Here is a 26,237-nt window from a genome sequence, read left to right as displayed (position 1 = left end):
CTCACCACTCACAAGATAAGAGATGTTCTTTTGTATAAATTTATTTTATCCTAAGACTAAATGTTTTCATTTTTTTGATTTTTTCGGAATATATTCATTTTAAACAGATATATATTTCACATCAAATTCTTAATAGTGAATAAATATTAAAATCCATTGAAAGACAAACATAACAAAACACGTGATAATGCAATATGGCAAGGTAGGTCACAACGCGCGTTTCGGCTGGCTAGCCTTCTTCAGGTGGCCATATATTGCACTGCAATGTTAAAAAACACACCACAGGAGGTGTAGCCAGCCTTGTGGAGGGAAGGCACAGTCCTATTCAGGTCCCAGGTGCAACTCCTCCCTCCCATCTAGAGGCAGATCTCTCTATTCACCACTGGGCTGACTCACCCTGTCTCCTGGAATCCCCCAGCCCCTGTCACTCATACTCCGGACAAGGAATACACAACCTAGCAGAGGCAGACTTGGTTAGACAAGAAAATACCTACTTTCTAAAAGTGGTATTTTCAAACACAGAATGTTAAAACCAACTTTACTAACAGATGCATTTTATCATTCAGAGTTCAGACATACTAAACTCGAATTTCTACCTAGTTCCCTGAGTCAGTTAGGATTATAAAATGTAATATTTATTAATTAACTGCCCATTCTGGCCTATGAGGAATAGGTAGTCTTGCAATAGTGAAAAACGAAAACGGCTGTAATGCACTATTAGGACATGCCACACACATCAGGGCTTGTCCTAGCGTTTACTTACAATGCACCCTTCCCTTGGGCCTACCATAGGGGTGTCTGATGTGAAGAAAAGAGAAGGTTTAGTGACTGGCAAGTGGGTGCACTTGCCCAGTCAGCATGGCAGTACCAGACTGCACGTAGGCTCTGCAATGGCAGACCTGAGACACACTTTTACAGGCTGCTTCTGTGGGTGGCACAACCAGTGCTGCAAGCCCACCTGCAGCATTTGGTTTACAAGCCCTGGGTACACTCAGTGCACAGTACTAGGGCCTGACCAGTAAACCAAATCAGCCAATCATGTCACCACTAATCCATAAATCAATGTACAATAGGGAGCACTTGCACTGTGGAACTGGACAGCAGTGGCACAGTGCCCAAAGCATCTAACACCAGCAAAAACACATGAGGCAACAGCAAAAAATGGAAGGGAGACCCACGGGAAGGTGCCATGTCTAACATCCCTATATATTAACAACTTATCTTTTATATAGACCTTGTTGCCAAAAGAGCCAGTGCTTCCATAGGTGAAGTAAGACAGAAATATTAAGGCATCACAAATAGATGGTGACAAATTAAGAAGGAAATGCATACAAAACCAGCTATTTCGGGTGGGGAGGTCCTACCTTCTCATAAATTATCAGTATGAGGGGGGATTGTTGCTCATACTTTTTGGAAATGTTTCGGGTGCCATTGTAGCCGAAGGTTACCAAAATATAATTATGGCCAAATTCAATGTAGAAACCAGAACTGCACTCCAATTCGTTATGGAGATCGACACTGGAATTGGAATTTTTCAGGTGTCGGAATCTTCAAACTAAAGCGTTTTAGAAACAAGCATTTACTTTTTCAATATTTAACTCGGACTTTGAGGTTTCAGATTTATTTCAGATCATGTTCATCTCCATAACGAATTGGAGTGCAGTTCTGGTTTTTACATTGAATTTGGCCCATGATGATGGGACGCATGTCCTGAAATACATTGGGCATGGAAGAACAGAACATTTGCACATAAATAATTGAAAGACTTTAATTCTGTGATGTGAACAGAAAGAAGAAGTGTGAATGTATATTTCTGAAATTTCTAGGAAAAAATGTGTGCAGGGAAGTCATCATGGATTGTATCAACCTTGATAATGCTTTGGCGATTCCCATGGCTTCGATTTGTGAGAGAAAAATTCAACGTAATTGGTCTGGGGCACTACTATGATAATCGTGCTAGCATCCATACAAATGCGAAAACCATCATAAAAGAAGCACACTACTCTGAGGCAATTCTGCACCACCAGTATTTGCGAGCGTAATGCCACCTAGGTCTGTCCCCGACACAACAGCAATTTTACTTACCCTTTACTATTAATGCACAGTCTAAATTTTTTATGACCAGACTTCGCCTACGGACTTTGCACTTTTTAGTGGCATACCCCACACAGTCAGGATGGGTTGACAAACTCACCGCTTGCCCATGTGACAATTTAGCAGCGCAGTGCACTTTGCACTTTATGCTGTTCTGCCCCCTTTACAAAGAGCCGAGGGAACAATTCTTAATCCCACTTTTGAGAGAAATCCGCCCCTGTACGTAAATGGATTGTTCTAATCATTTTACACTCTTTGTCTACCGTTCCTATTTGCACTGCTGTCTCTAACTATTTTAGAATGGCTATTTCAATAATAAAGCGTTATGAGTCACAATAGATAAACTGATGTTTTAATTTTTTTTAAAAACATTTTTATATATATAATAATTATTGATATTGACTATGGATATTAAAGCCAGGATATTGAACATGTAGGATTAGTTTTCTTTGTAAATTGCAAACTGCCTAAAATCTATGTAATCTGGAGTTTTAGTGATTTTATTCAAATTACTATACAAGTAGATATGAAAATCCTCTTTAAAGTATTATGTACGCATGTTAAACCTTTATGGTCCATTGTAACGAATTATTTTTTTATTGAATTTTTGTATGTGTACATATTTTATGAGGATTTGAAATGATTTTTTTTTTAGCCCCTTGCATGCTGCCGCGATTCTGCGCCTGTGCGGCACATTCCGATCGCGGGTGCGGTCATGATGGCCCCCAGCCGTCATCAGCACACGAGCACTGTAGTGCATGACGGCTGGGGTCCGTCATCAGCATGCAAGGGGTTAAATAAATACTAATCTATCTTGAATACAAACAACTAAGGGGGTCATTAGGATGATGGGCGGACTTAGTCCGCCGGCATCCTATCGGATAATGGGACCGCCCGCCATAAGGGCGGTGGTCCCGTGGGGGGTATTAGGATGCGCCCATCACAGTGGCGGGCGCATCCTGCATTTTTAGCATTGTGGCAGGCAGTGCTCTCAGCACCGCCCGCCACAATGCTAAAAAAGCATGTATGCGTTTACATACACAAAGCGGCAGGCACCGCGCGGTGCCTGCCGCAATGCATATGCAAATGCAACCCCCCATGTGCACCCCCCACCTCGCCTTCACCATGGGGGCCCGCAAGGGGCCCCCGAAGTGAAGACCGCCTGCCCCACCTCGGAAAGGCATCTGTTTTGGCCTATGCAAATATGGCTGGCGGTGTCTGATAGACACGGCCACCAAATTAAACCTTTTCCGGGGCGGAAAAGCGGTGGACGGTCTTTCCGTCCGCCGCGGTCCCCCCTGCCATAGTAATATGGCAGGGGGGAAATGGGTGGCGGGCAGGTAAGGATGTCTGGCGGATCGCCACTGCCCGCTTGGCAGTGGCGATCCGCCAGACATCCAATGGGCCCGTAAGTGTGTTAACATTTTTATTTGCAACAGTGCACATTAGAGCGAGTACCAGTAGTTGAGGTATGATTTAAATGGGCAAGTACCCCAACCCTGAGTACTCAACTGCGAGTATCTGTTATCCTGACTTTTAATTTTTGGCCCTGGAGTCATGCTAATCTAGCTCATGTCTAGGCCTGGACATGTTTGTTGAGGTCTGGTTTTGTTCTGTGACCTGGAGGTGTGCACCAAGCATGACCTCATTTCAGATGGAGGAGTACTTTTTCTGCCATTGGTCATATCAAATAGACCGGTGGCGGCAGCATACATTGTTTTACGGATCATTTGTGTGACCACACCTTTAAACTGGATCAACAGCGTGGAGGTCTACTGGCCAATTTGGGAAAAGTTCTGCTCCAATGCACTTGTCCAGTTCCCTCGAACAAACATTCAGAGAACGTATAAAGCATGTTGACATCTGTAGCCTGTGTGCTACATGCATGGTGTGCTTGAATGAGCAGGAATAAAGGTGGTAAGTGGGATCCATTTTGGATGCCCCTGCCTGGCCTTGCACAAGATAGGGAGTGAGGACTGTGCTCCTAGATAGCGAAAGTGTATTTTCAGCATTCCTGTGTCTGCAGGAAGAACATCTAGACAATGAAGTGAAGGGACGGAAACAGCGATTATTTTTTAGTTATTCTATGAGGCCTTTCGGTTAGCATGTAGCTGTTGATTACCTCCTGAGCACTGCTTTTTGGTTGAGTGATGGAATCTGCAGTCTCCATTGTGAAATGTGAGAAAGCCTTCAGAGTGAAGCCTGCCCTTTTTTCCCCGATTGCTCCTTTTGAGTTGCAGAAACCTCACAACTAATTAAGGCTCTGGTGTGGGTGCTCCAAGGTGGAGGCACACCTTCTGTATCAAGCGTTACTCTATACGAACGTTGTGTTTGGACAACAGCTTGGAAAGGACACTTGAAAAATACCTACGCTAAACCAGTTCTAGAGTTTTAGACAGTGAATCCATATCACCTGTCTGTCAATTGTGTATAAAAGAGGGTCCCAACAACCCCACTTCGTCCAAGTATAAATTCTTCTATTGCTAAGGAGTAGCTATAGGGCTGCTGTGCTATCTGGGCTAGTGTTTGCCTAGCATTCAATCTCCCAGAAGTTGGAGGACATTTCCTGAAATCTGGATCTCTTGCTGGAGAAGCTGTGTACCTGTCATGAGATGCGTAGAAGCCTGCCAAGTGATGAGAGAGGGAAGGTGCTTGCCTACGCTGCAGGAAAAGGCTGTCCTGGAAGGAGCGTAGTCCAGGGCGTCTGGAGTGGCAGTAGGTTGCCCAGAAGAAGCGGACTGGTGGAGAGAGACTCTCCCAACTGTTCCAGGTGGAAACCGTGACTTCACTGCAATGTGATTGTTATGGCCTAGTCACTGCTGTGATGGGGTGTTGCCAATCAGCCCATGGAGGGCACCATCTGCCACATTTCTTACTTTGTGGCACTATATATTCCAAATTTCTGATCAGCCAATGTGGGGCTACATCTGCAAAATCTGTGACCATCCATGTGAGGCTGCATCCGCCGAACTCCTGATTGGCATGTGTTTAACTGCATCTGCAGAAGCTATACCCAGCGGTTATCTTAATGGGCAGACCCCTCCTTCTTAAGGCACTTTTTTGTCGAGAAGACTGACTCCTTCCTGGAGAGTATTAAGAACAGCCTTCATAAGGTATGCTTGCTGGTGTGGCCTCCCCAGTGAAGCAGTTCCACCAACAGCAATGTTGTCTCTGGGGCTCCTCAAGAAGGCAATCCTCATTGCAACTGCACATTTCCCTGCTAGCTCAAGCACCACCAAGCAACTATATTGCTCTTAACATGTTACGGGTGGACCTAAGAAATGGACACTCCATAAATTGCAACACCTACCAATCTTTTCCATCTTCCACTGAATCTGATGCTTCAGTACCTCTTTGGGTACTCCAATTCTATCAAACGCTTTTGGGGAGCAGGGTCTTTTACGTTACAGCGAATATGAAGAAGATCGCAGTCAAGTGCTATGAGTTCCAGTTTATCTTTAACAGTTATACCCTTCCCTTTCTCTGCTCTCCACCATATAACCCCCTCCCTCTGCCAGAAGCCCTCTCCTGCACATGCCTTGAAGCTGGAAGTTCTTGCACTGTTTATCAAAGACCTCTTTAGTTCTTGGCCCCATAAAGAGCAGGGGTCTCAGACCCATCCTACACCTAAGTTTTGTGACTCTTTCATTTGGCAATAGATGTACAAGATGCTGCTCCTGAGCCAGGGGAATGGTTAGGTCTCCATGGCACCAAGCTTCATGTGCCAATCCTGTCTGCTCACAGGTGATACCTCCAAGTCACTGTGGGGTCCCAGCACTTTCAACTTCCAGTTCTAGATTTTGGTGTGATGACAGCTCTTCAAATATTTGCCAAAGTGCCTTCCTAGGTAGCGACTTTGCTCACGAGGTCAGGTTGTACGTATACTTCCATACTGGCTGGTGAATTCTGAGGGGCATATTTACAAAAGAATGGCAGAGCGCGGCATTAAGTTAAAAATGCTGCACTCTGACATTCTGAAAACGCAGAAACGCATCATATTCACAAGAATGTGGCGCACACCTGTGGTTCCCACTGCGCTGGTGCTAAATTTAGCTGCCTAGCAACAACACAGGTACCCTAGAACCATAGTGCAAGGGTTCCTGCATTGTGGGAAATGACTGTTCATGTGCAGGAAGGTGTCCCTTCCTGCAGGAAGGGACATAAACAATCTGTAATGGCGATTTGCAACTTCTATGTGTGCTGCTTTATGCACAGATATCCCTAAGTCATCGAAGAGGAAAGAAGTCCCAAAGTTTTCCAAAGGGAAAAACCTATTTTATATGTACACTCATAACTCAAAATATCAACAAATCAGCAACCATATTTCAAAAATAAGTACAATAAAAAAAAAATCGATATGGAAATTGTACAATTTATTACATCAAATACATTAATAAATACAAAATTAGTGTGCCATACAAAAGGGTTAAAAAATGTGTCAATTCACATAAAGAACGGTTAAAAACAAGTTGTTTTTAACTGTTCTTTATGTGAATTCAACTATTGGTTTGCCCTCGGTACAAACTTGCCACCAAGGGCGGAAGAGCCTTTTCGGTGCTGGTTCCTCAGCTATGGAACACACTACCTGAGCCACTGCGCAGGGAAGAGAACCTCCTGCGCTTTAGAAGGGGGTTGAAAACGTTGCTGTTTAGGAGGTCCTTGTGAGCCACTTAGGCTAGTGGATGCCTTTCTGTATTGTTCAAAGTTGTTGTTTTACCATCGATTCCCGAGCGCTTAGAGGCCTGTAGGTGATTGAGCGCGCTATAAATCAAAAATAACAATAACAATAACAATAACAATAGTGTTGTCAGATACTTAAATGTTGTGTCTCTGTAGGTTCTGTTACTAGTAGTGTCAAATATGTAGATTCTGTGTTTGTGCAGGCTCTGTCACGAGTAGTGTCAGACATGCAAATGGTGTGTTTGTGTACATACTGTCGCATTACGTTTATTGGCCCTGTCTCTTGTAATTTACAAACACAATTGTACCTGGCAGGGAGAATACATGGGAACGGAGGTATACAACCTTTAGCACGCATTTTTTACAATGCACTACCATTACCACGCATCTTTTACAACGCATGCCATTACAACGCATAGCGCTTTGGGGCGATCTGACATAGGGAATGGATAGTGAATAGGTTAATTTACTATCCAATAACCTTCCCTAGTGTCCACGGGGACTGGTGTTGGAATAGTAAATTAAACTATTCACTATCCAGCACCCAAAGCACTATGCGTTGTAAAGGTATCGCATTGTAAAAAATGCGTGGTAATGGTATGCGTGGTAAAAGTGGCGTGCTAACATCATACATCCGGGAACGGAGTACCCAATTACGTGGCCGCCATCCTAAAGTAGGATGGTGGACGTATAGGATTGTCACAGTCAGCTTTGTATTCTTTCTTCATGTCACTGTCTTTGATTTCTAGCGCCTGTGCAACATCCTGAGTTGGGTGTTACCACTCTTCTTTCTATTCTCCCCAACCTGTATGTTACATGTTTTCTTGTTTCTCCCCAGTGATACTCTTGTGTGGAAACCCTGAGAATCTCAGAAATATCTTGGAAGTAAACAAAGTTTCTTCAGAAATTGTCATCATTCTGATTGATATTTTTAAGTAAGTCATCGATTTGTTTTTTTCTGCATTCTTATTTCATTTATGATTAACAAAGGTTTCCTCTGCTGAAATATTATTATCTACTTATCTGCAGGTTCTCCATTCATCAATAAGCGGCAGACACAATTAGTTACATTTGAAAACTTTACCCTTAAATGATAACCTCTTTGCTCTTATTCCACTAACTCCAAAAATGGATACAAGACACCTTGCTGTGTTGCACTACGTGACACAGAAAGGGCAGGGCTGTGCCGTATTTAACATAATACTACGCATTCCTGTCTTTTCCCAGCGCTAGTGCAGAATGTGCTGCATAGAGCAAATGTAGGTGCAAGGGTGCCTGCAGTGTAAGCAGGATTGTTCTTGTGCAGGAAGGGACACCTTCCTGCACAAAAACAATCCCCTGTGGCTTTTTCCTCTTTCTATGTGTGCTGCAGATAACAATAATACTTAAATGATACACACAAATGTGAATGTTATGTTATGGTAGGACTTTATAGAAAGTGTAAGACTTGTGTTCACTTTAACCCCTTGTGTGCTTGTGACGGAACCGCTCCGTCACAAGCCACGGGTGAGCTGTGCTTGTGACGGAACGGTTCCGTCACGGCCCGCTCGGCGCGCCTGCGCGGTGCTGATTTCGCGCCTGCACGGCGCGTTCCATTGAGCGGGCGCGTTCGTGACGGAACCGTTCCGTCACAAGCACAGCTCACCCGCGTGCCGTGACGGAGCGGTTCTGTCACAAGCACGTGACCGCCGCGCGGCCGCCCTACCCCCTTAGCGCTGCGGCAGAATAGCCGCCGCAGCGAAGGGGTTAATATTTAACAGTACAGTAATTAATTTGGCACACTGACTTCTCTGGGTTTGCAGTGATACAATTATTCACATGAGGAGCACCATACCAAAGTTATTTGTGTGGCTTCTCTGTCCACCTTGGAAGCAGTTTATATTTCATTTATTTTATTTGGGGGTTTGTAAAGCTCTCATAACCAGTATACAGGAGCCTCTCAGTGCTTTGCAGTAGGAGACATATAAGAGAAAAATAATGCAAAAACAGGACTCTGGTGGTGGGAACCAGTAAACCACCTGTAAAGATGAAGGAAGCCCACTTCATCTACTGATTCCGGAAGACAATCCGATTTTCGATAAACAGCTATTGACATCCATGCGTACAAGAGAGAGAGCTTTAAAAGTCGATGTTTTTTTACAGAATGCCAATGGCAGTATTTCAGGGCCTGCTTGCTAGCATTTTATTTTGTTTAGTGGGTTGCATAGTATTGAGAGAGGTACTTTGGAGAGGCCATTGAATGCACTGTTAAAGGAATTGGTTGAAGGTATTTAATTTTTTGAGAGCACTAAATCAATGGTAGAATCCCCTTTTAAGCAACTGTAGATGGCGGGAAAACGTACACTGTAAACCACTCTTGTGTGTGGAATGGACAATAACTTGCTATCAAATAGCACTCTTGCAGGCTGTTCCAGCAAGCTGTCGCAACCAATCCTGTTAATAGGTCTAGTATGTCTAGAGTGGGGGCATAGCCATCATCAACTCCAGTCAAATCACCTGTATGACTATTGCTATTCTAGACTTGGCCCCAACAGATGTCTTAATGTTTTCACTTAATCTTAACAAATCCTCATTTTCTGGGCTGCTCATTTACCCTCCACCAGGACCCTTGGAAAATGTTATTTCCTGAACAACCCCTTTAGCCCCTCAATATGCCAACCATACCATTTTAACAGATATTAATATACACCTTAAAAATTCGTAAATCAAGTCTTTTTTAGAGACTTTGTTTATGTCATCAGACAAGAGCTGATCATTCATCCTCCTACTCAACGTGGGCCCTTTGCTGGACCATATCTTTACCAATTTAATATCCTTAAAATGTTACTCTCCCTCTCCTTTTCACTGGTTGGATCATTCCGTCATTCTTTTTTAGTGCGGTTAGATTCCTTCAGGAAACCCGCTCCCACAACCAAGTCGACTCTACGGTTTTTGGTCTAAAGTGGATTTGAACTTTCCAGAGGCACTTAATAAGATTGAGATCTTTAATGACTCCGAGGAGTGATGACTGACTTTCAACCATTACATGGAACATTGCAGGTCTTGGCCAGAAATTGACAGACGAGGAATGGAACAAGTATATCACTTCCATTGATCTTATTTTCCTTCAAGAAACTTGGAAAAGAGGTCCCATTTATTTAAACGGTTACCACTCATTCTACACTCTAGCTATTGCATCAAATGCGGGCCAAGCAAGGGACGGCATACTGACACTTATAAAAACAATCTAAAATTTGAAGTACTATCTTCCCACAATGACTCTCCATATTATAACATATTGAATCTTAAAGGTCCAGGCGGTAGCACTGTACTTGGTATAAATTATTTTAACAATAATTTTGGGTGTGCGATGCATAAGATTGTGGATGTACTTGAACGAAAATGTAATACCTTAACAACCACAAGAATGTCCCAAGTGTTTTATGGGTGGGTGATTTTAATGTACATAGCTGGTATCTTTCATCAAACATGATATGTGGTTTAGCGGATGAGACCGGAGACAGTACTTCCCATTTTTCACACAATCACTATGGTGACACACTTAATAGATTCATTATCACCAGGGATCTAGAGATCATGAATCCTTTTTCTGATATCACAGGCCATCTCCAAAAAACCTTTGGCTCTACCTCCAATGGCTCTACCATTGATTTTTAAATAGTGTCAGCATCTTTAAAATGTACCTTTCGAGATATTAAAACAATTTTTGGGGGGTTCGTGATCATGCCAACATATCATGCCAATGGTTCTAGGAAGGGATTGCTGCCAAACAGACTATACAAGTAACCCTCACTAAAGCGAGGACAAATGGGATCATCATGAAGTGGGGGAAAATTAATAAAGAAGAGTTGATCCCCACAGTTGTAGCAATTAAGCAAAATGAAATTATGACCTGCCTTAATATGCATAGTGAGCCTGCTTGAGTGGAAGCAGCTTTTGAGATGATCCTGGAAGAGGTTGGAAACAATCTAACAAAAACTGGCAGAGAGCAAACAGAAAGGCACAGGGTTGGTTCGACCAACACTGCACAAAGTCGTTAGCAATTCTAAATCAGTGCCTGACGAGGGATCCAAGAGATGCGGTAGAGGTTAAGTTTGCTCAACACCAATATAAAATAGCAAGAAAGAACAGCCTGAATATATTAAGGAAAGAATCGTGGGAACAATCATATCACACCTCTGTCTCAAAGATCTCTAGGGATTTTTGGGCAGTAATTAATGCCCCATTCCTTAAGCCACCAATGGATCCCAATCTGGACAGTTGTGTGGATGAGGGATACTGGGTGGTTCATTTTACAAAAATATTTGAAGCAAAGACACAAGGAATTCTATTACCCCCCCCCCACCCCAAAAAAAAATACAACACTTATCACCAACCCTCTACTTGCCTTTAACTTAGATTAAAGGCGCCCTTTCCCAGTGTGGTAGTAACAAGGTTCCGGGACTGGATGAAACCCCGATTGATCTCTTTATTGAAAACCCTGAACTTTGGGGCCCATTTCTCACGAATGTTTTTAATGCGATAGCGATTACTGGGACACCGGAGTCATGCCAGAAGTCCATTTTAATACCTATTTTTAAAAAGGCCAATAAATCCAACCCAAAAAACTATAGGCCCATTTCGCTGCTGGACAGTACTGCCAAACTCATGGGCAGAGTACTACTAAATAGGCTGTAAACAAGGTCCTGATTCCGTCTCAATATGGCTTCAGGAAGGGTAAAGGTACCCAGGATAAATGCTTAAACCTGGGCCTGCTTGTTGCTAATTACACCCATGCACAGCAAGGCAACCTCTTCCTGGCTTTCATGGACCTATCTACAGCCATTGATAGCATTGCCCATTGTCATCTATGGAGGAATATGAGGGAGATGGGCGTCGATGAGGTAATCATCTCCTTCATTAGACAGTTATATTCGAAGGCTGCAGCTTGAATCTGATATGGAAGGCAGGGAGAGTGTACAGGATGGTTTCCTATTACTAGGGGCGTACGTCAGGGGTGTGTCCTCGCCCCTTTCCTGTTTCCCTTTTGGCCTTGACTTTGGATGTTCCCTCTATGAATAAAGTCTGCATTCCAATAATCCTTTATGCTGATGATGCGGTTTTAATCACACAAACAGGCATAGCACTCCAGAAGCGGATAGAATCATATGTTCTTTGTATGGAAAAATTGGACCTTAAAACCAGTGAAGCTAAGTCTTTTATTTTAGTGACAGGTTCTAAACCTAAGAAAGCCTGAACCTTTCATATTACGGGGCGAAAAATTGCACAGACAGCCACGTTCTCTTATCTAGGGGTGAAATTTGACAGGGTGGCCACATGGTCCCCAATGGTGAATAACAGAGGGCTGATGCTTGAAAAAAGTAACAAAGCAATACTTTCTTTTACAAAAAAACTAGGATCGAAACAGATTGGTATTGTAAAAAAAATGATACCAGGCAAAATCCTCTTCGGTAGCCTCTTATGCAGCCGGAAGACAAAGGACAGAAGATGCCTTCTGGAAAAAAACGGTGGGTCTCTCGCATAGTTGTTCAAATTTTAACTGCCACCTTGAACTGGATGTCGCCTGCATATCTGATCAGACAGGAATGGCGCCAATCCTCTTGTAGCATTCTATATGGCGAAGGGAATCCGCTAACTTGACAAAGCAGTTCATCATTGATTGCTTTACATGAGAACATGTACAGAGGATCCCTTGGATCATGTATATAAAGATTCGCCTGTCCTTTGCTTACAGTAACCGGAGCTAGGGTTACTTGACCTGCACTGACCTTATTGCTTCCTGGATCCTGCTGCCACTGGATCCACTGGATCCTGCTGCCACTGTTCCCCGGACCCGCTCCGCGGGTCCCGCTTCAAGAGGGAAGTCGGTGTGGGCTGTGGAGGCTTAACGGGGCTGCGAGCGCAACTGCAGGGACTCCATTGACCAGGAGTCCCTGCGAGGCCAATTGGCGACACCTGGCCCGCTCTCCCCGGAAGCCACGTCCACAGTGCACCGGACCCGAGAAAAGCTGCCCTCCTCTGCTGAACTGGTGGGATTCGCCTGTCCTTTGCTTACAGTAACCGGAGCAAGGGTTACTTGACCTGCACTGACCTTATTGCTTCCTGGATCCTGCTGCCACTGTTTGCCGGACCCACTCCGCGGGTCCCGCTTCAAGAGGGAAGTTGTGTGGGCTGTTGAGGCTTAACAGGGCTGCGAGCGCAACTGCAGGGACTCCATTGACCAGGAGTCCCTGCGAGGCCAATTGGCGACACCTGGCCCGCTCTCCCCGGAAGCCACGCCCACAGTGCACCGGACCCGAGAAAAGCTGCCCTCCTCTGCTGAACTGGTGGGATTCGCCTGTTCTTTGCTTACAGTAACCGGAGCAAGGGTTACTTGACCTGCACTGACCTTATTGCTTCCTGGATCCTGCAGCCACTGTTCGCCGGACCCGCTCCGCGGGTCCCGCTTCAAGAGGGAAGTCGGTGTGGGCTGTGGAGGCTTAAAGGGGCTGCGAGCGCAACTGCAGGGACTCCATTGACCAGGAGTCCCTGCGAGGCCGATTGGCGACACCTGGCCCGCTCTCCCCGGAAGCCACGCCCACAGTGCACCGGACCCGAGAAAAGCTGCCCTCCTCTGCTGAACTGGTGGGATTCGCCTGTCCTTTGCTTACAGTAACCGGAGCAAGGGTTACTTGACCTGCACTGACCTTATTGCTTCCTGGATCCTGCTGCCACTGTTCGCCGGACCCGCTCCGCGGGTCCCGCTTCAAGAGGGAAGTCGGTGTGGGCTGTGGAGGCTTAACGGGGCTGCGAGTGCAACTGCAGGGACTCCATTGACCAGGAGTCCCTGCGAGGCCAATTGGCGGCACCTGGCCCGCTCTCCCCGGAAGCCACGCCCACAGTGCACCGGACCCGAGAAAAGCTGCCATCCTCTGCTGAACTGGTGGGATTCGCCTGTCCTTTGCTTACAGTAACCGGAGCAAGGGTTACTTGACCTGCACTGACCTTATTGCTTCCTAGATCCTGCTGCCACTGTTCGCCGGACCCGCTCTGCGAGTCCTGCTTCAAGAGGGAAGTCGGTGTGGGCTGTGGAGGCTTAACGGGGCTGCGAGCGCAACTGCAGGGACTCCATTGACCAGGAGTCCCTGCGAGGCCAATTGGGGACACCTGGCCCGCTCTCCCCGGAAGCCACGCCCACAGTGCACCGGACCCGAGAAAAGCTGCCCTCCTCTGCTGAACTGGTGGGATTCGCCTGTCCTTTGCTTACAGTAACCGGAGCAAGGGTTACTTGACCTGCACTGACCTTATTGCTTCCTGGATCCTGCTGCCACTGTTCGCCGGACCCGCTCTGCGGGTCCCGCTTCAAGAGGGAAGTCGGTGTGGGCTGTGGAGGCTTAACGGGGCTGCGAGCGCAACTGCAGGGACTCCATTGACCAGGAGTCCCTGCGAGGCCAATTGGCGACACCTGGCCCGCTCTCCCCGGAAGCCACACCCACAGTGCACACGGTTATATACAGACCAACACCCGTGCATGCGGGACCCGCGCGGTACGAAGCGCGGAGCAAAGCCCGGCATAGGGCGGGCCGTTTGAGGCCGTTCGAGGACCGGAGAGACCGGGATTGGGCCACCCCCCCTGGTTGGGATTATTCCATCACCACGCTTCCAACTGACCTGCGCCTCTGAACCACAGAGATGAGTACCAGGGAAACAAGAAGCAAATCCGCCAGACTGGGGCTGGAACCGCCAAAGGTACTATCGACAACTACTTTGTTAAAGCTGGTTCTTTATTGATAGATGAAATCAGTGTACTCGAAAGACGTATCTCCCATCGACTGGGTACGGAGATCATCAATGGGTCCTATGGCTCTGGCGAAAACCCCTGAAGGAAGGCCAGATCTCCACATTTCCAACCAGGAGGGCTCAGCGGTAAATCAGTGAGTTGTTAATGCTGATTTTACCATGGAGGCCTTAAATGACCTTGAGGACATGAGCCGCATGACTCTACCAACAGCCCAAATACCATCTGCCCCACTCCCAATTTCTAATAAGGACCTGGACACAGCTAGTATTAGCGAGAACTCCACTGACCCCCTAAGGGGAGCAAGGGAGGGAGCCATACAAAAAAGGAAGAAAGGGGGGCAGACTAAGGGAGGGACCAAGCCAAAAACATCTAAACCCAACTCTGCTAAGGACGATGCTAGCTTGGGCGGCAGAAGTCTGGGGCAATCATCTAATATTGGGGGGGGAGGCTCAACCCATTGTCATCGTACCCGCAGATACACCCTCCTATCCTGTTAACATCTCTATAGAATCTTCCAATGAGGATATCACATTAGCAGATATAGGAGCATTGCTCAGGTCACTCTTAAGCCCCCTTGAAGCCTGGCTGATAAAAATGGAAGCCAGGCTGGTTAACATAGAAATATCTACAGTCCAGCTGGCAGATAGTCTTAAAACAGAAATAAAGGGAGCGAAATGGGGCCAAACCAAAAGCTCAAAAATAGCTCTGACCCCTTGACTTTAGCGAAGAAAACTGGTCCAAGCATCTCTAACCAAATACAACATAAACCTAACCAAAATAAGACCCTGCAACCCTTGGCTGTTGCAAATACAACTACACCACCTATAAAAACTCCGACACAGGTACCCCCACCCTCAGACAAACCTATAAAACCTATAGACAACGCCAATCCCTCTGATAAAAGACAAAGCGACACAAGACCTTTAGAAAATCTGCAAAATAACCCTCACAAAACTAAGTCTGTGAATTTACCGCCCGAGGCGTCCCCTTACACAGTGATTTTGGCGGGTGTACCGGAACTATCTCCTACTGCCATAGAGAGGACTGCCTCACTAAAGAACAAAGTCATTAACTGGTTGTCCCTATACAGACCCCTTCCGCAAGGTACCACCAGTGATGTTCTTATGGTGAGACGTGTCGCCTGGGTGGGCAATTTGAGAAAGACAATCAGAGGTGATTGTGTTGTGGTTAGTTTCAGAGAACCCAGGACAGCCTCTTATATCTGCAGCTGGGCCCCTGATGACCAAGGGAACCTCATTCAGTCTCTCCCTCTCTCATCATTCTACCCATCTAGCATGTATATAACGGAGGACCCTAGATGGGGGTATCATCAGGAATTATTGGGAGATTGGGAGAGCAATAGTGCAGGAAGGAGGGAGCCCCATTATTATAGAAGTATGGTGCCAGAACGCTTACCAATGTACGGTGACGAAGAAGGATGGGAATTTAACACCAGGAAGAGGGGTGGATGGGGTGGAAGACTGAGAGGAGTCCCAGGGCCACATAGAATGCACCATCCAGCCTACCTTCCAACTTCTAACAGGTACAGCAGCCTCGAAATGGTTGACTGGCTGCCCGACTCTAATGTCGAGGACTGCCCCCATCTAATAGACCTGTGGTTCCCAAACTGTGCGCCGCGGCGCCCTGGTGCGCCGTAATGAGGTGCCAGGGGCGCCGCGCACACTAGGGTGATCTCCGTCCGTAAATTCCACGGGCCTTTTATCTGTAATTTTGGCCATCACAGGGAGCAGCACTGCTCCCCTGTGAGAGGCCTCACCCCTGCTGCTGGAGGTGCTTCGCACTCATCCAGGAGCACGAGAGCAGCCCCTCCCGCCCATTGTCATTCAGTATGACGCTGATTGCCACTTACTGAATGACAATGGGGCAGTCTGGGGGTTTGACACCATGTGGCGGCCTCCTCCTGCCTCAGTGTACGTTAGAAAACACTTCATTCAAAGAAGCCATAAGTTTGAAAGAACAGGTTATCGTTCTCTCACTGTCCTGTCATTTTAGAACTGAAGTCTTTTCAATATTGTATTCAACAAAGCCATGGTTGCTCCTTTTTTTTTTAAGGAACTAGCAACCATTGACAAAGCCAATAGTCCTGGCTTGTTGAGGTGTAATGATACTTGCTGTATTATATATCTGGATGCAATGACAGAGACAACATAATACCAATGAGGCGGAACACTATGCTAAGCGCATATTTTTAGCCGAGGTGTTTTAAGCTGCGCTCTTAATTACATCAAACACCCCCTTTGAAGAGACCCCCCCGTTTTTCTACTACACCGCTTAAAGCCCTGGAAACAACAACATGTTACAGTAACCTCACATCCTGGCACTGTGCATCATGCATGACTTCTACGTTTTCAGTCTGCCTATGTGCAGGGGCATAGTGAACTCTCCACCAGCCCACCCCTTGCTTTAGTTCATTCTTGATGGGACTCTTCTGCCTGCAACTCTGCAAACAAAGGCTCCGCTCATAATGTGAAAAGGTGGGTGAGTAAATAAGTGAAGGAATGTCTGAATGGCTGGATGGATTACTGAAAGGAGGAATGCATGAATGAAAGGGGGAATGGATAGATAATGAAAGAAAGGATGGATGGATGGATGAGTGAATGAATGGAAGTATGGATGAGAGAAAAGGTAAATAGATGGATGTATGGGTGGAAGGGTAGATGTATTGGTGGAAGGGTAGATGGATGGGTAAAAGTGTGGATGGGTGTGTGAAAGGATGGATGAGTGAAAGGGCAGCTGATGGGCGAGTGAATTGGTGGATGGGTGTGTGAAAGGATGGATGGGTGGATGAATGAAAGGGTAGATGATGGGCAAGTGAATGGGTGGATGGATGAATTGATAAGTGAAATGGTGAATGGATGGACGAGTGAAAGGGTGGATGTAAGGATTGACGAGTTAGTGAAAGGGGGTAGATGGACAAAAGGATGGATAGATGAGTGAAGTGAAAGGGTGGATGGATGAGAGAGCGGATGGCTGGATGAGTGAACGGATGGTTGGATGAGTGAAAGAATGGATGAGTGATAGGATCAATGGATGGATTCATGAATGGATGAGTAAATGGGTGGGTAGATGGATGGATAAGTGAAAGGGGGATGAGAGAGAAAGGGAGGTTGAATGACTGAAAGGGTGAATGGGTGGAAGGATAAATGACTGGGTGAATGGATGAGTAAGTGAATGGGTGGATGGATGAGTAAGTGAATGGATGGCTGGGTGGAAGAGTGGATGCATGGATGATTGTACAGATGGATGGGGTGAACGGGTGGGTAGACGAATAATGGATGGATGAGTGAAAGGGTGGATGGAGGGATGGATGAGTGAAATGATGGACGGAAGGATATATGGTGGATAGGTGTGCAAATGGTTGAATATGTTTGGATATAGATGGGCACACAGATGGAAGGACAGACCTTTTTAGTGTAAAAATAAGGCTGGGGATACTAAATACGACAGACCAAACTCAATGTTCCAGTTTCTCAGAGCGGGTCTCAGTACCAAAAGGTACTGAAAGCAGCAGCTGGCATAAATAAAGGTTTGGGACCAGGCACTCTGTTGGGGAAAAAACGATGGATTGGTATGCAGCCAAAGTGATTGGCAGTGGATGAGATTAATAATTCAAGCATTCCAACCAATATAATACCTTCATTGCGTCCCAAATACTTTAAAGAAGATATCAGGAGGTACACACCACCCACCCACCAGTAAAAAAATGGCGGGGAGCCACGGCCAACTGCCGATTAGGTCAGGGGAGCCACAGGTCAAAAAAGTTTGGGAACCACTGTAATAGACCATAGTGAGGATAGAACCTCCCTTTGTGAACAAACTCAGCCTCGAATAAAATCAATAACTGCTCCCAATAAACCCAACTACTCTCAAGACCCCGGAAACTCCACGCCAGATGCATATGGCATTGGTAGCAATATACGGGCCATACAGGGTGAACCACAACAAAACCCAATGGTAAATCTTGTTGCTAAAGAGATCAAAAAAGCTAAATGGGGGGGAAGGGGACGACCGTCAGGAGGGTTGGCAACCTTGATTGCCTCGCACCTAGGTTGTAAGGCTAGGTCTTTAGTTGTTGACTCAGAGGATACATTACCCGTCCTACTAGAATGGCCAAATCTCGCTAAACTGATGGTTATAAATGTCTATCGAGACCCGCTGTCATATCTAGCGAATCGAAGACAATTGAAGAACTTTCGGTTTTTCTAAGTGAAATTCCAAGGGATCTGCCCTATCTGGTGGCAGGGGATCTCAATTTGCATTATAAGCCACTTCCTGGCCTTCTCGATGGACCCTCCCTAGAGGAGGATTCGAGATGGAGGATACCAGCCACAGTGGCACCCCCACCAAGAGCTTGGCCCCCCCTTGCACTTCAGATAACCGCTTTGACTCTTAACCACGGTCTAAGAGCATGCAATGGGCGCATAAAATCAGACAACCCAAGCAAATGCACTTTTAATAAATTAGGTAGCGAATCTAGACTTGACTATGTTTTAGTTCAATTGTCAAGTTGGTCACAAATTATTGATTTTAGGGTTCTGGATAGAGAGGACAGCGACCATAACGCCCTTGAACTCGAATATGCCATGCCAGGCATCGAGGACACGGGAATGGTCAAAGAGAATGCAATTACAGGACTACTCCTGGAAAACAGCAGAAGGCGAGTTAGGTGGGGGAAACTCGCCATTTGCGGCGTTAAATTACCTAGGCTCTATGCCAGAATCACGCCAGTGCTAGAAAAGGCATTCGCTCTTGCTAACGGACTAGACAACGCAGAAAACAGAGAGCAATTATGGCGAACCCATTAGGACCTAATAAATAGCCTGGAGTTAGACCTGTTTGTTAAAGGAGGAGGTAAATCCAAGGGGACACACAAAAAATCCTGGTACAATACTACCTGCAGAGACTCAAAACGAGAACTCTTACTTGCAATAAAGGCGTGTGGATTCCGGGAAATGATACAAGCTAAGAGACGGGCCTATAAGTCATTGTTGGCTAACACAAAGGCAGAATGGGACCAAAAACACTGGGAGGAACTGTCAAGTGCTCTAGCCACCAAGGATTCTCGCAAATTTTGGCGGCTAGTTAACCATGGGTCAGAAGATCTCCCCTCTGCAATTGAACCCAACATTGCACGCGGTGTCTGGCAAGAGCACTACCAATCCTTATATGCAATGGAGGAGGCGTCCCAGGGCACTCTCAATTCCACTATTCTGAGCATTTATGAGAGTGAACCCTTCACGGAAAAAGAAGTCTGTGCTGCTATTGCGGGGTTGGCGGGAGGAAAAGCACCAGGGCTTGACGGGATCCCAGGAGACCTTTTTAAACAGGAGCCGGGGATATGGGCCCTGTATCTCCTGATGATATTTAATGCGGTCCTCAAGGGTATGGAGGTCCCTGATACTTGGCTGGGCGCAGAGGTGGTCCCAATATTTAAAAAGGGTTCCCCTCTGCTTCCAGCCAACTATTGCCCAATAAGCCTTATCGATGTCTCACAGAAGCTCTTCGGTAGGCTAATACTGGATCGGCTACAGATCTGGTTGGAGGAAACAGATTCTCTTAGCCCATATCAGGCAGGATTTAGGAGGGGGTCTCCACAATTGACCAAATATTTAGATTAAATCTCATGTACTGGAGGACTGCACTTATCGAGGGCGGTACCTTGTACACGGTTTTCGTGGACCTACGTGCCGCGTTCGATTTAGTGCCAAGGTCAAAACTGTGGGAGGTGATGGCAGAGCTAGGCATCCCGAAAGACATCCTTGCAATCTTGATGAAACTACATCATAATAACTTCGCAAGGGTCAGGTGCGGAAGAAGTGGCCATCTAACAGAAAGATTCCCCGTTCTCAGAGGGGTGAGACAGGGCTGCGTGCTTGCACCGACCGTGTTCTGCCTCTTTGTGAAAGGGGTAATCGCACACCTGACCGGGATCACCAACACTGATGCCCCAAAATTGACTGGCAGCAGGGTGCCTGCAATCATGTTTGCAGATGACACCCTGCTGCTGTCTAAATCCCCGATGGGAATCCAGAGGGTACTTGACGGCTTCTGGAGTTCTGCACAAATAGGGTCTAGAAATTAACCCGCAGAAAACGAAATTTATGATCCTAAATCCCAAGTCCTCCAAGCGGCCAAATCCCATGCTTGGTGCAGTACGATTAGAAAGGGTCCACACAATAGAGTATTTGGGGAAAACTCTGAATCAAAACCTCACATGGGGGGCTCATCAGAGCGAATATGAAGTTGGTCCAGAGGGCGGGTGGCATTACGAGAATTGCGACTAAGTCAACATACTGCCCCCTGAGTCCTGCCATCCAAATATATAAAGCCCAGGCGCGGGGGGAGTAACTTACGGGGGAGAGATATGGGGACATATCACTTCGTCCAATCTGCTGATTACAGAAAATAAATTTTTAAGGCAGTTGACCGCTCTCCCACCAAGTACCCCACTCCTGCCCCTGAGACTGGACCTGAGTTTGAGGCCCATTAAGGAGGAATTAGGGCTCAAACCTTTAACATTCTGGCGTCGCCTCTGGAGTAGCCAAGATCTGACCTGGTATAGAACTGAGTTAAAGGAATTCCTATCCCTACCCAATGCTACCAAGATTCCTTGGCTAAATTACATTAAGAGATCTTGTGAGACCCTTGGATTACCAGAACTGTGGTCACACTCGGAAAGCACAAGTACCAGGATCCCAAGGAAAGTGCTCTCCAGAGCATACTATCACAAGATGCTTCTCCGGGCCCTGGACAGTACACGAGAGGGATCATTGACACACAGTTTTATTACAACCAAGGACTCATACAAACTTGAAAGTGTTCTGGACGGTATGACCCCTGTTTTAACAAGAAAATTATTCCTGCAATGGAGGTATGGGACTCTTCCTTTAATGTCTTTTACCCAAGCATGGTCTGGTCGGTCCTCAACAGAGATGTGTCCCGCATGTGCCCACACCAAGGAGAATAAAATACATGTCATTTTCTTCTGCCGAGCCTATCAAAAAGCAGGAAATTCTGGCTCGTCCCCCTCCTCAAAAACCTGGGATTTAGAACTTTCACACCTTCATTTAGAGTTCTAAAGACAAACTTATCACCGCCAACTGTGTTTGCACTAGCTAAATTTGTAACTGCAATGTGGCATGTTCGGACCCGCTACATAAAGATGGCAGGAGACTAATGAAAAACTTTTCCCTCTGGTCCACTCTCCTTCTTGTTTTAACATCTTTTAACTTGTGTATTTAATACTAAATGATATATCGATACTTTTGGAATTTAAATTGATGTGTTATATTGTACATCTTTTATGATCAATTGATCGAAATAAAGATTTGAAATAAAAAAAAAATATATAAAGAAGATTTTATTTGATCTGGGATTGGGAACCTTATATGAAATAGTAATTGCTTGAGTATATCGAAAAAAATATAAAAACTTGTTTCTGACCCCTCATGGGTAAAAATAGGCTCAAAACCAATAGTAGCAAATATACGGTTCAAGCACATCTTGATGGCCCGCACTGTACAGTGGGACAATCAGCTTATCTGTCAATGGTGAAAAATCCACGTCACAGATTCATTTTAACACAGTTTGGATTAAATCTTATCCCCTGTATGCTGGGCTACCCATCAAATACATTTTCTCACCAAGCCCTATCTTGTTGAACCTGCGGTGGTGTCTCCCTGCAATCTTATTTGTACATATTCTTCTTTTGTAAATATTATATTGAGCACCGGAATTCTCTTTTACTTCCAATCATGCGCAAGTATAAATTTAAACAATCTTGACTGGGTCTGTTTTTCCTAAGAATGTTGCCTGATCATCTGGTCTGTTACTGTGTGGTTAAGTTTTTATGCCTTTCTCTAAAGACAAGGAAAATGCAGTCGTGACCAAAATGAATTACTATGATTGTTTTATCCGTTCGTTTTAACGTATTTTCTAGAGACTCGGAACTTGCACACCTGTTTATAATGAATAATTTCCTTTTACCTTTTGTCTTATAAAGTTGATTTTATTCTTGTAAAAGCTGTTCCTATTGATCTAATACCTTATTTTGTTATTTGAACTTTTATGATTGGTATGCAAACTGATCGAATAAAGTTGATGATTATGATGATGTCTCTGATTCAGTGATGCGAATCATCAATTTTCATAGATGGATAGCTGAGGCACTCGATCAGATAGTCTCCTTTTTCTGTTCGCGCAAGCAACACCATTGAGCTTCCACCCTTTGGCATTCAGAGGCTTCCCCTCTCAGGAAAAAAAGAAATAAAAGGCACTCAAGCGGATTTGGAGACACAAAAATCTCCTGCAGGACAAAATGGATTTTAAACTAGCGCAAAAAAAATACCACAAACAGCTTTGCTCAATCCGCGACTCCCATTTGCCCATTAGAATAGATTCTTCTAATAATGGGGCAGGAGATTTGTTTGATATTGTGAGCAAATCCTTTCGCTCTGAGGCCTGAAATCAGTGAATCCTACCACCCCAGGACTGTTGCAACAAGCTTGCAAACTTTTTCCATAATAAAATAATAAAGATTGATGCCAGATCTTTGGTACCCTCATCCCCTGCTTCTGGGTAGGTACTGATGGCAACCTAACTTAGTCCACCTTTAGGGGAGTACCCCCTGATTACCTTGGAGGACACTGTTTTCACTTCACAAGCTTGTAGAATTTGCTCTCCAAAAGACATGTGCCTTCCTTAGATTATGACTCTATTAGGCATGCTATTGGGCCACCTCTCTGACACCTCCGCAAACTCTAGCCAACTACAGCTATAGTACCACCAGCATGGAAGCATGCTGCAGACAAGCTAGTACAGACCTATTTAACCTAGAAAAATGACCATCGTATCTCATTACTACAGCTACCTGCCAAAACTGTAGAAAAAGCAAACCAAGCACCATCTTGAAACCAAAAATATTCTTCGGTTCCACTCAGTCGGGCCTCAGACCCACCTACTGTACAGAAACTGTCCTTCTGGCAGTCATGGAATATGTGAGAGCCCTTTTGGATCATGGTATGTTAGCAACTGTTAGACCTGTTGACTGCATCGTCAAAGTCTTGCAGTTTATGTTACTGTAAAGTCTCAACGACATTAGTGAATGTAGCCTATCCTTGAATTGACCTGCCTACTTTCTGGCACAGAGGTTTCAGTCGGTCTGTCTTCCCCACTTCAATGCCCAAGACTTTGAATGAGGGAATGTTTGGTCAAATCCTCTGGATTTAAAAGAATTTCTTATGTGGATGATACACAGTTGATTATATCCATTGTAGATAATTGAACCATCACGTGCACCACCTTTTAATCTTGTCTGTCAGAGGTAGCCAAATCAATGAACAGAAATTATCTAAAATGCAACTGTGGTAAAATTGAGATCTTACGGTTTTGAAAAAGAATGCCCGTTTGGTCGAATGAATGGTGGCCAACTGAATTGAGCCTGCCCCTTCTGACAGCACCAGAATCCTAGGGTTTGGTTAGACTCCAATCCTCATTGCAGGGCCAAATTGCCTTTATGGCAAGATCCTGTTTTGCCATCTTGAGAATGCTGAAAAATATCTTCCTCTTTTCTCCGATTTTTCCAGGAAGGCCATTGTTCATGCATTAGTGACTTCAGGATTAGACTAACCAAACTCCCTATATTTGGGTTCATGAACTACAGTATGCAATGCTCGCAAAGAATCGAAAATATAGTCGCATGCCTTGCTCTGAACGCACCATCATGGCATTCAATATCCAACTACCAATCTACATAGGTGCCCAGTCAGGCTGTATGGTCTTTCACATCTTAAACAAAATCAGACCTCAATACCTAGGATGCCGGAGGAACCCCTATATTCTTCCCAGAGCTCTAAGGTCCACCAACTCCTATCTGCTACACATTCCCAAAACCAGACATGAGCGAGTGGGAGGACGCTCCTTTAATTTTCTCAGTGCTGGAATCTGTAAATCCCTGCCCGCTGTTTTACGCCACCTCAAAAAGAGGTCCGTTTTCAGAAAACCTGGCTATTTCAGGATAAGTACTTCATCTCTCACTCTTCTTCTGGTGGTCAAGCCCCCAATGACAAGATGCCCTGTTTGGGTGATAGCTTGCCTTATACATTTTATTTCATACATTAACTCTTAAGTTGTATGCCTGATACACAAGAGATGGGTGAGTTGAAGCAGTGTGCCCAGTATGTTAGGCCGAGGTAACAGGAAGATGGCAGAACTGAAAACCAAATCAAGTCAGATGTTTGTTAGGCGCCACTACTCACCTGTAAGGGTCTCAAGGCGCTGGGGGTGTGTGGGTGTTCGCAGGTTCCACTCCATCAAGGAGGGGTTCTGTCGAAGAGCCAGGTTTTGAAGTGTTATCTGTCTGAGGTGGAGCGGGAGGTAAATCCAGGCACTGGCTGCGCAAAAGGAGAAGGAGCGGCCTCTCGATCTGGTCTTTCTGGTGTGGGGGACCACGGCATAGGAGAGCTGGGCTGATCGTAGGGTCCTTTGGGGTGCTTGGAGTTTGAGTTGGCTGTTCAGGTATGCTGGTCTGGTGTCGTGGAGGGCCTTGTGAGCGTGGGTTAGCATCTTGAAGGTGACTCTAGCTTCGATGGGAAGCCAGTGGAGTGTGCGCAGGTGCTGGGAGATGTGGCAGTGGCTTTGCAGGTTGAGGACCAGTCTTGCGGCGGCATTTTGGATGTTTTGTAGCTTGCGGGTGAGATTTTTGTTTATTCCGGCATAGAGTGCATTGCCGTAGTCGAGCCTGCTGGTGACCGGGGCGTGAGTGAAGGTCTTTCTGTGTTCGAGGGGGATCCATTTGAAGGTCTTACATAGGAGGCGGAGGGTGTGGAAGTAGGAGGACGAGACGGAGTTGATCTGGCGGTCCATTTTGAGCTCTGAGTCCAGGATGATTCCCAGGTTGCATGCGTGATCCGTAAGGGTGGGTGGGCTTCCGAGGGCGGGGGGCCACCAGGTGTCGTTCCAGGCATCTGGGTTTGGGCACATGATGAGTACTTCCGTTTTGTTTGTGTTTAGTTGTAGGAAACTGTTTTTCATCCATTTGGCGACGGCTGCCATGCCTTCTCGAAAGTTGTGTCTGGCGGTGTTGGGTCCGTTGGATAGGGAGAGGATGAGTTGGGTGTCGAGTGCGTATGACACAATGTTGAGTTCGTAGGTTCTGACAATGGGGGCGAGCAGAGCCATGTAGACGTTGAAGAGCGTTGGGCTGAGGGAGGACCCCTGGGAGACTCTGTAGGTGGTAGGTGTCGGGTCTGAAAGGGGTGAGTCTGACCCGCTGCGCTCTGCCGGAGAGGAAGGAGCGGATCCAGTCGAGGGCCTTGTCTTGGATCCCTGCGTCGTGGAGTCTGCATATTAGGGTGCGGTGAGAGACTGTGTCGAACGCCGCTGAGAGGTCAAGGAGGATGAGGGCTGCTGTTTCTCCTTTATCCAGTAAGGTAAGGATGTCGTCTGTTGCGGCAAGGAGGGCGGTTTCCATACTGTGTTTTTTTCTGAAGCCGGATTGGGATGTTGTGCTCTTCGACGAATGTGGCAAGTTGGCTGTTGATGGCTTTCTCAATGACTTTCACTGCGAACGGGAGCAGGGAGATGGGTCTGTAGGTTTTGAGGTCAGTGGGGTCTGCCGAGGGTTTCTTCAGGAGGGGGTTGATCTCAGCGTGTTTCCAGTCGT

At 46.0% G+C, this 26,237-nt stretch overlaps 1 protein-coding gene across 1 annotated transcript in view; it reads left to right on the top strand.

The window, feature by feature from the left end:
- LOC147747979 (guanylyl cyclase C-like) overlaps window positions 1-26,237 on the top strand; it is a 501,196-nt gene that overhangs the window by 108,507 nt on the left and 366,452 nt on the right. Inside the window, exon 6 of the mRNA XM_086957493.1 lies at window positions 7,613-7,709. Within this exon, the coding sequence (XP_086813619.1) occupies window positions 7,613-7,709 (97 nt within the window). The remainder of the gene's footprint in view (window positions 1-7,612; window positions 7,710-26,237) is intronic.

This window comes from Lissotriton vulgaris, chromosome 1_1 (assembly GCF_964263255.1).
Source record: "Lissotriton vulgaris chromosome 1_1, aLisVul1.2, whole genome shotgun sequence".
NCBI lineage: Eukaryota > Metazoa > Chordata > Amphibia > Caudata > Salamandridae > Lissotriton > Lissotriton vulgaris.
The sequence above is the reverse complement of the archived record's forward strand: the minus strand, read 5'-3'. Positions and strand labels throughout refer to the sequence as shown.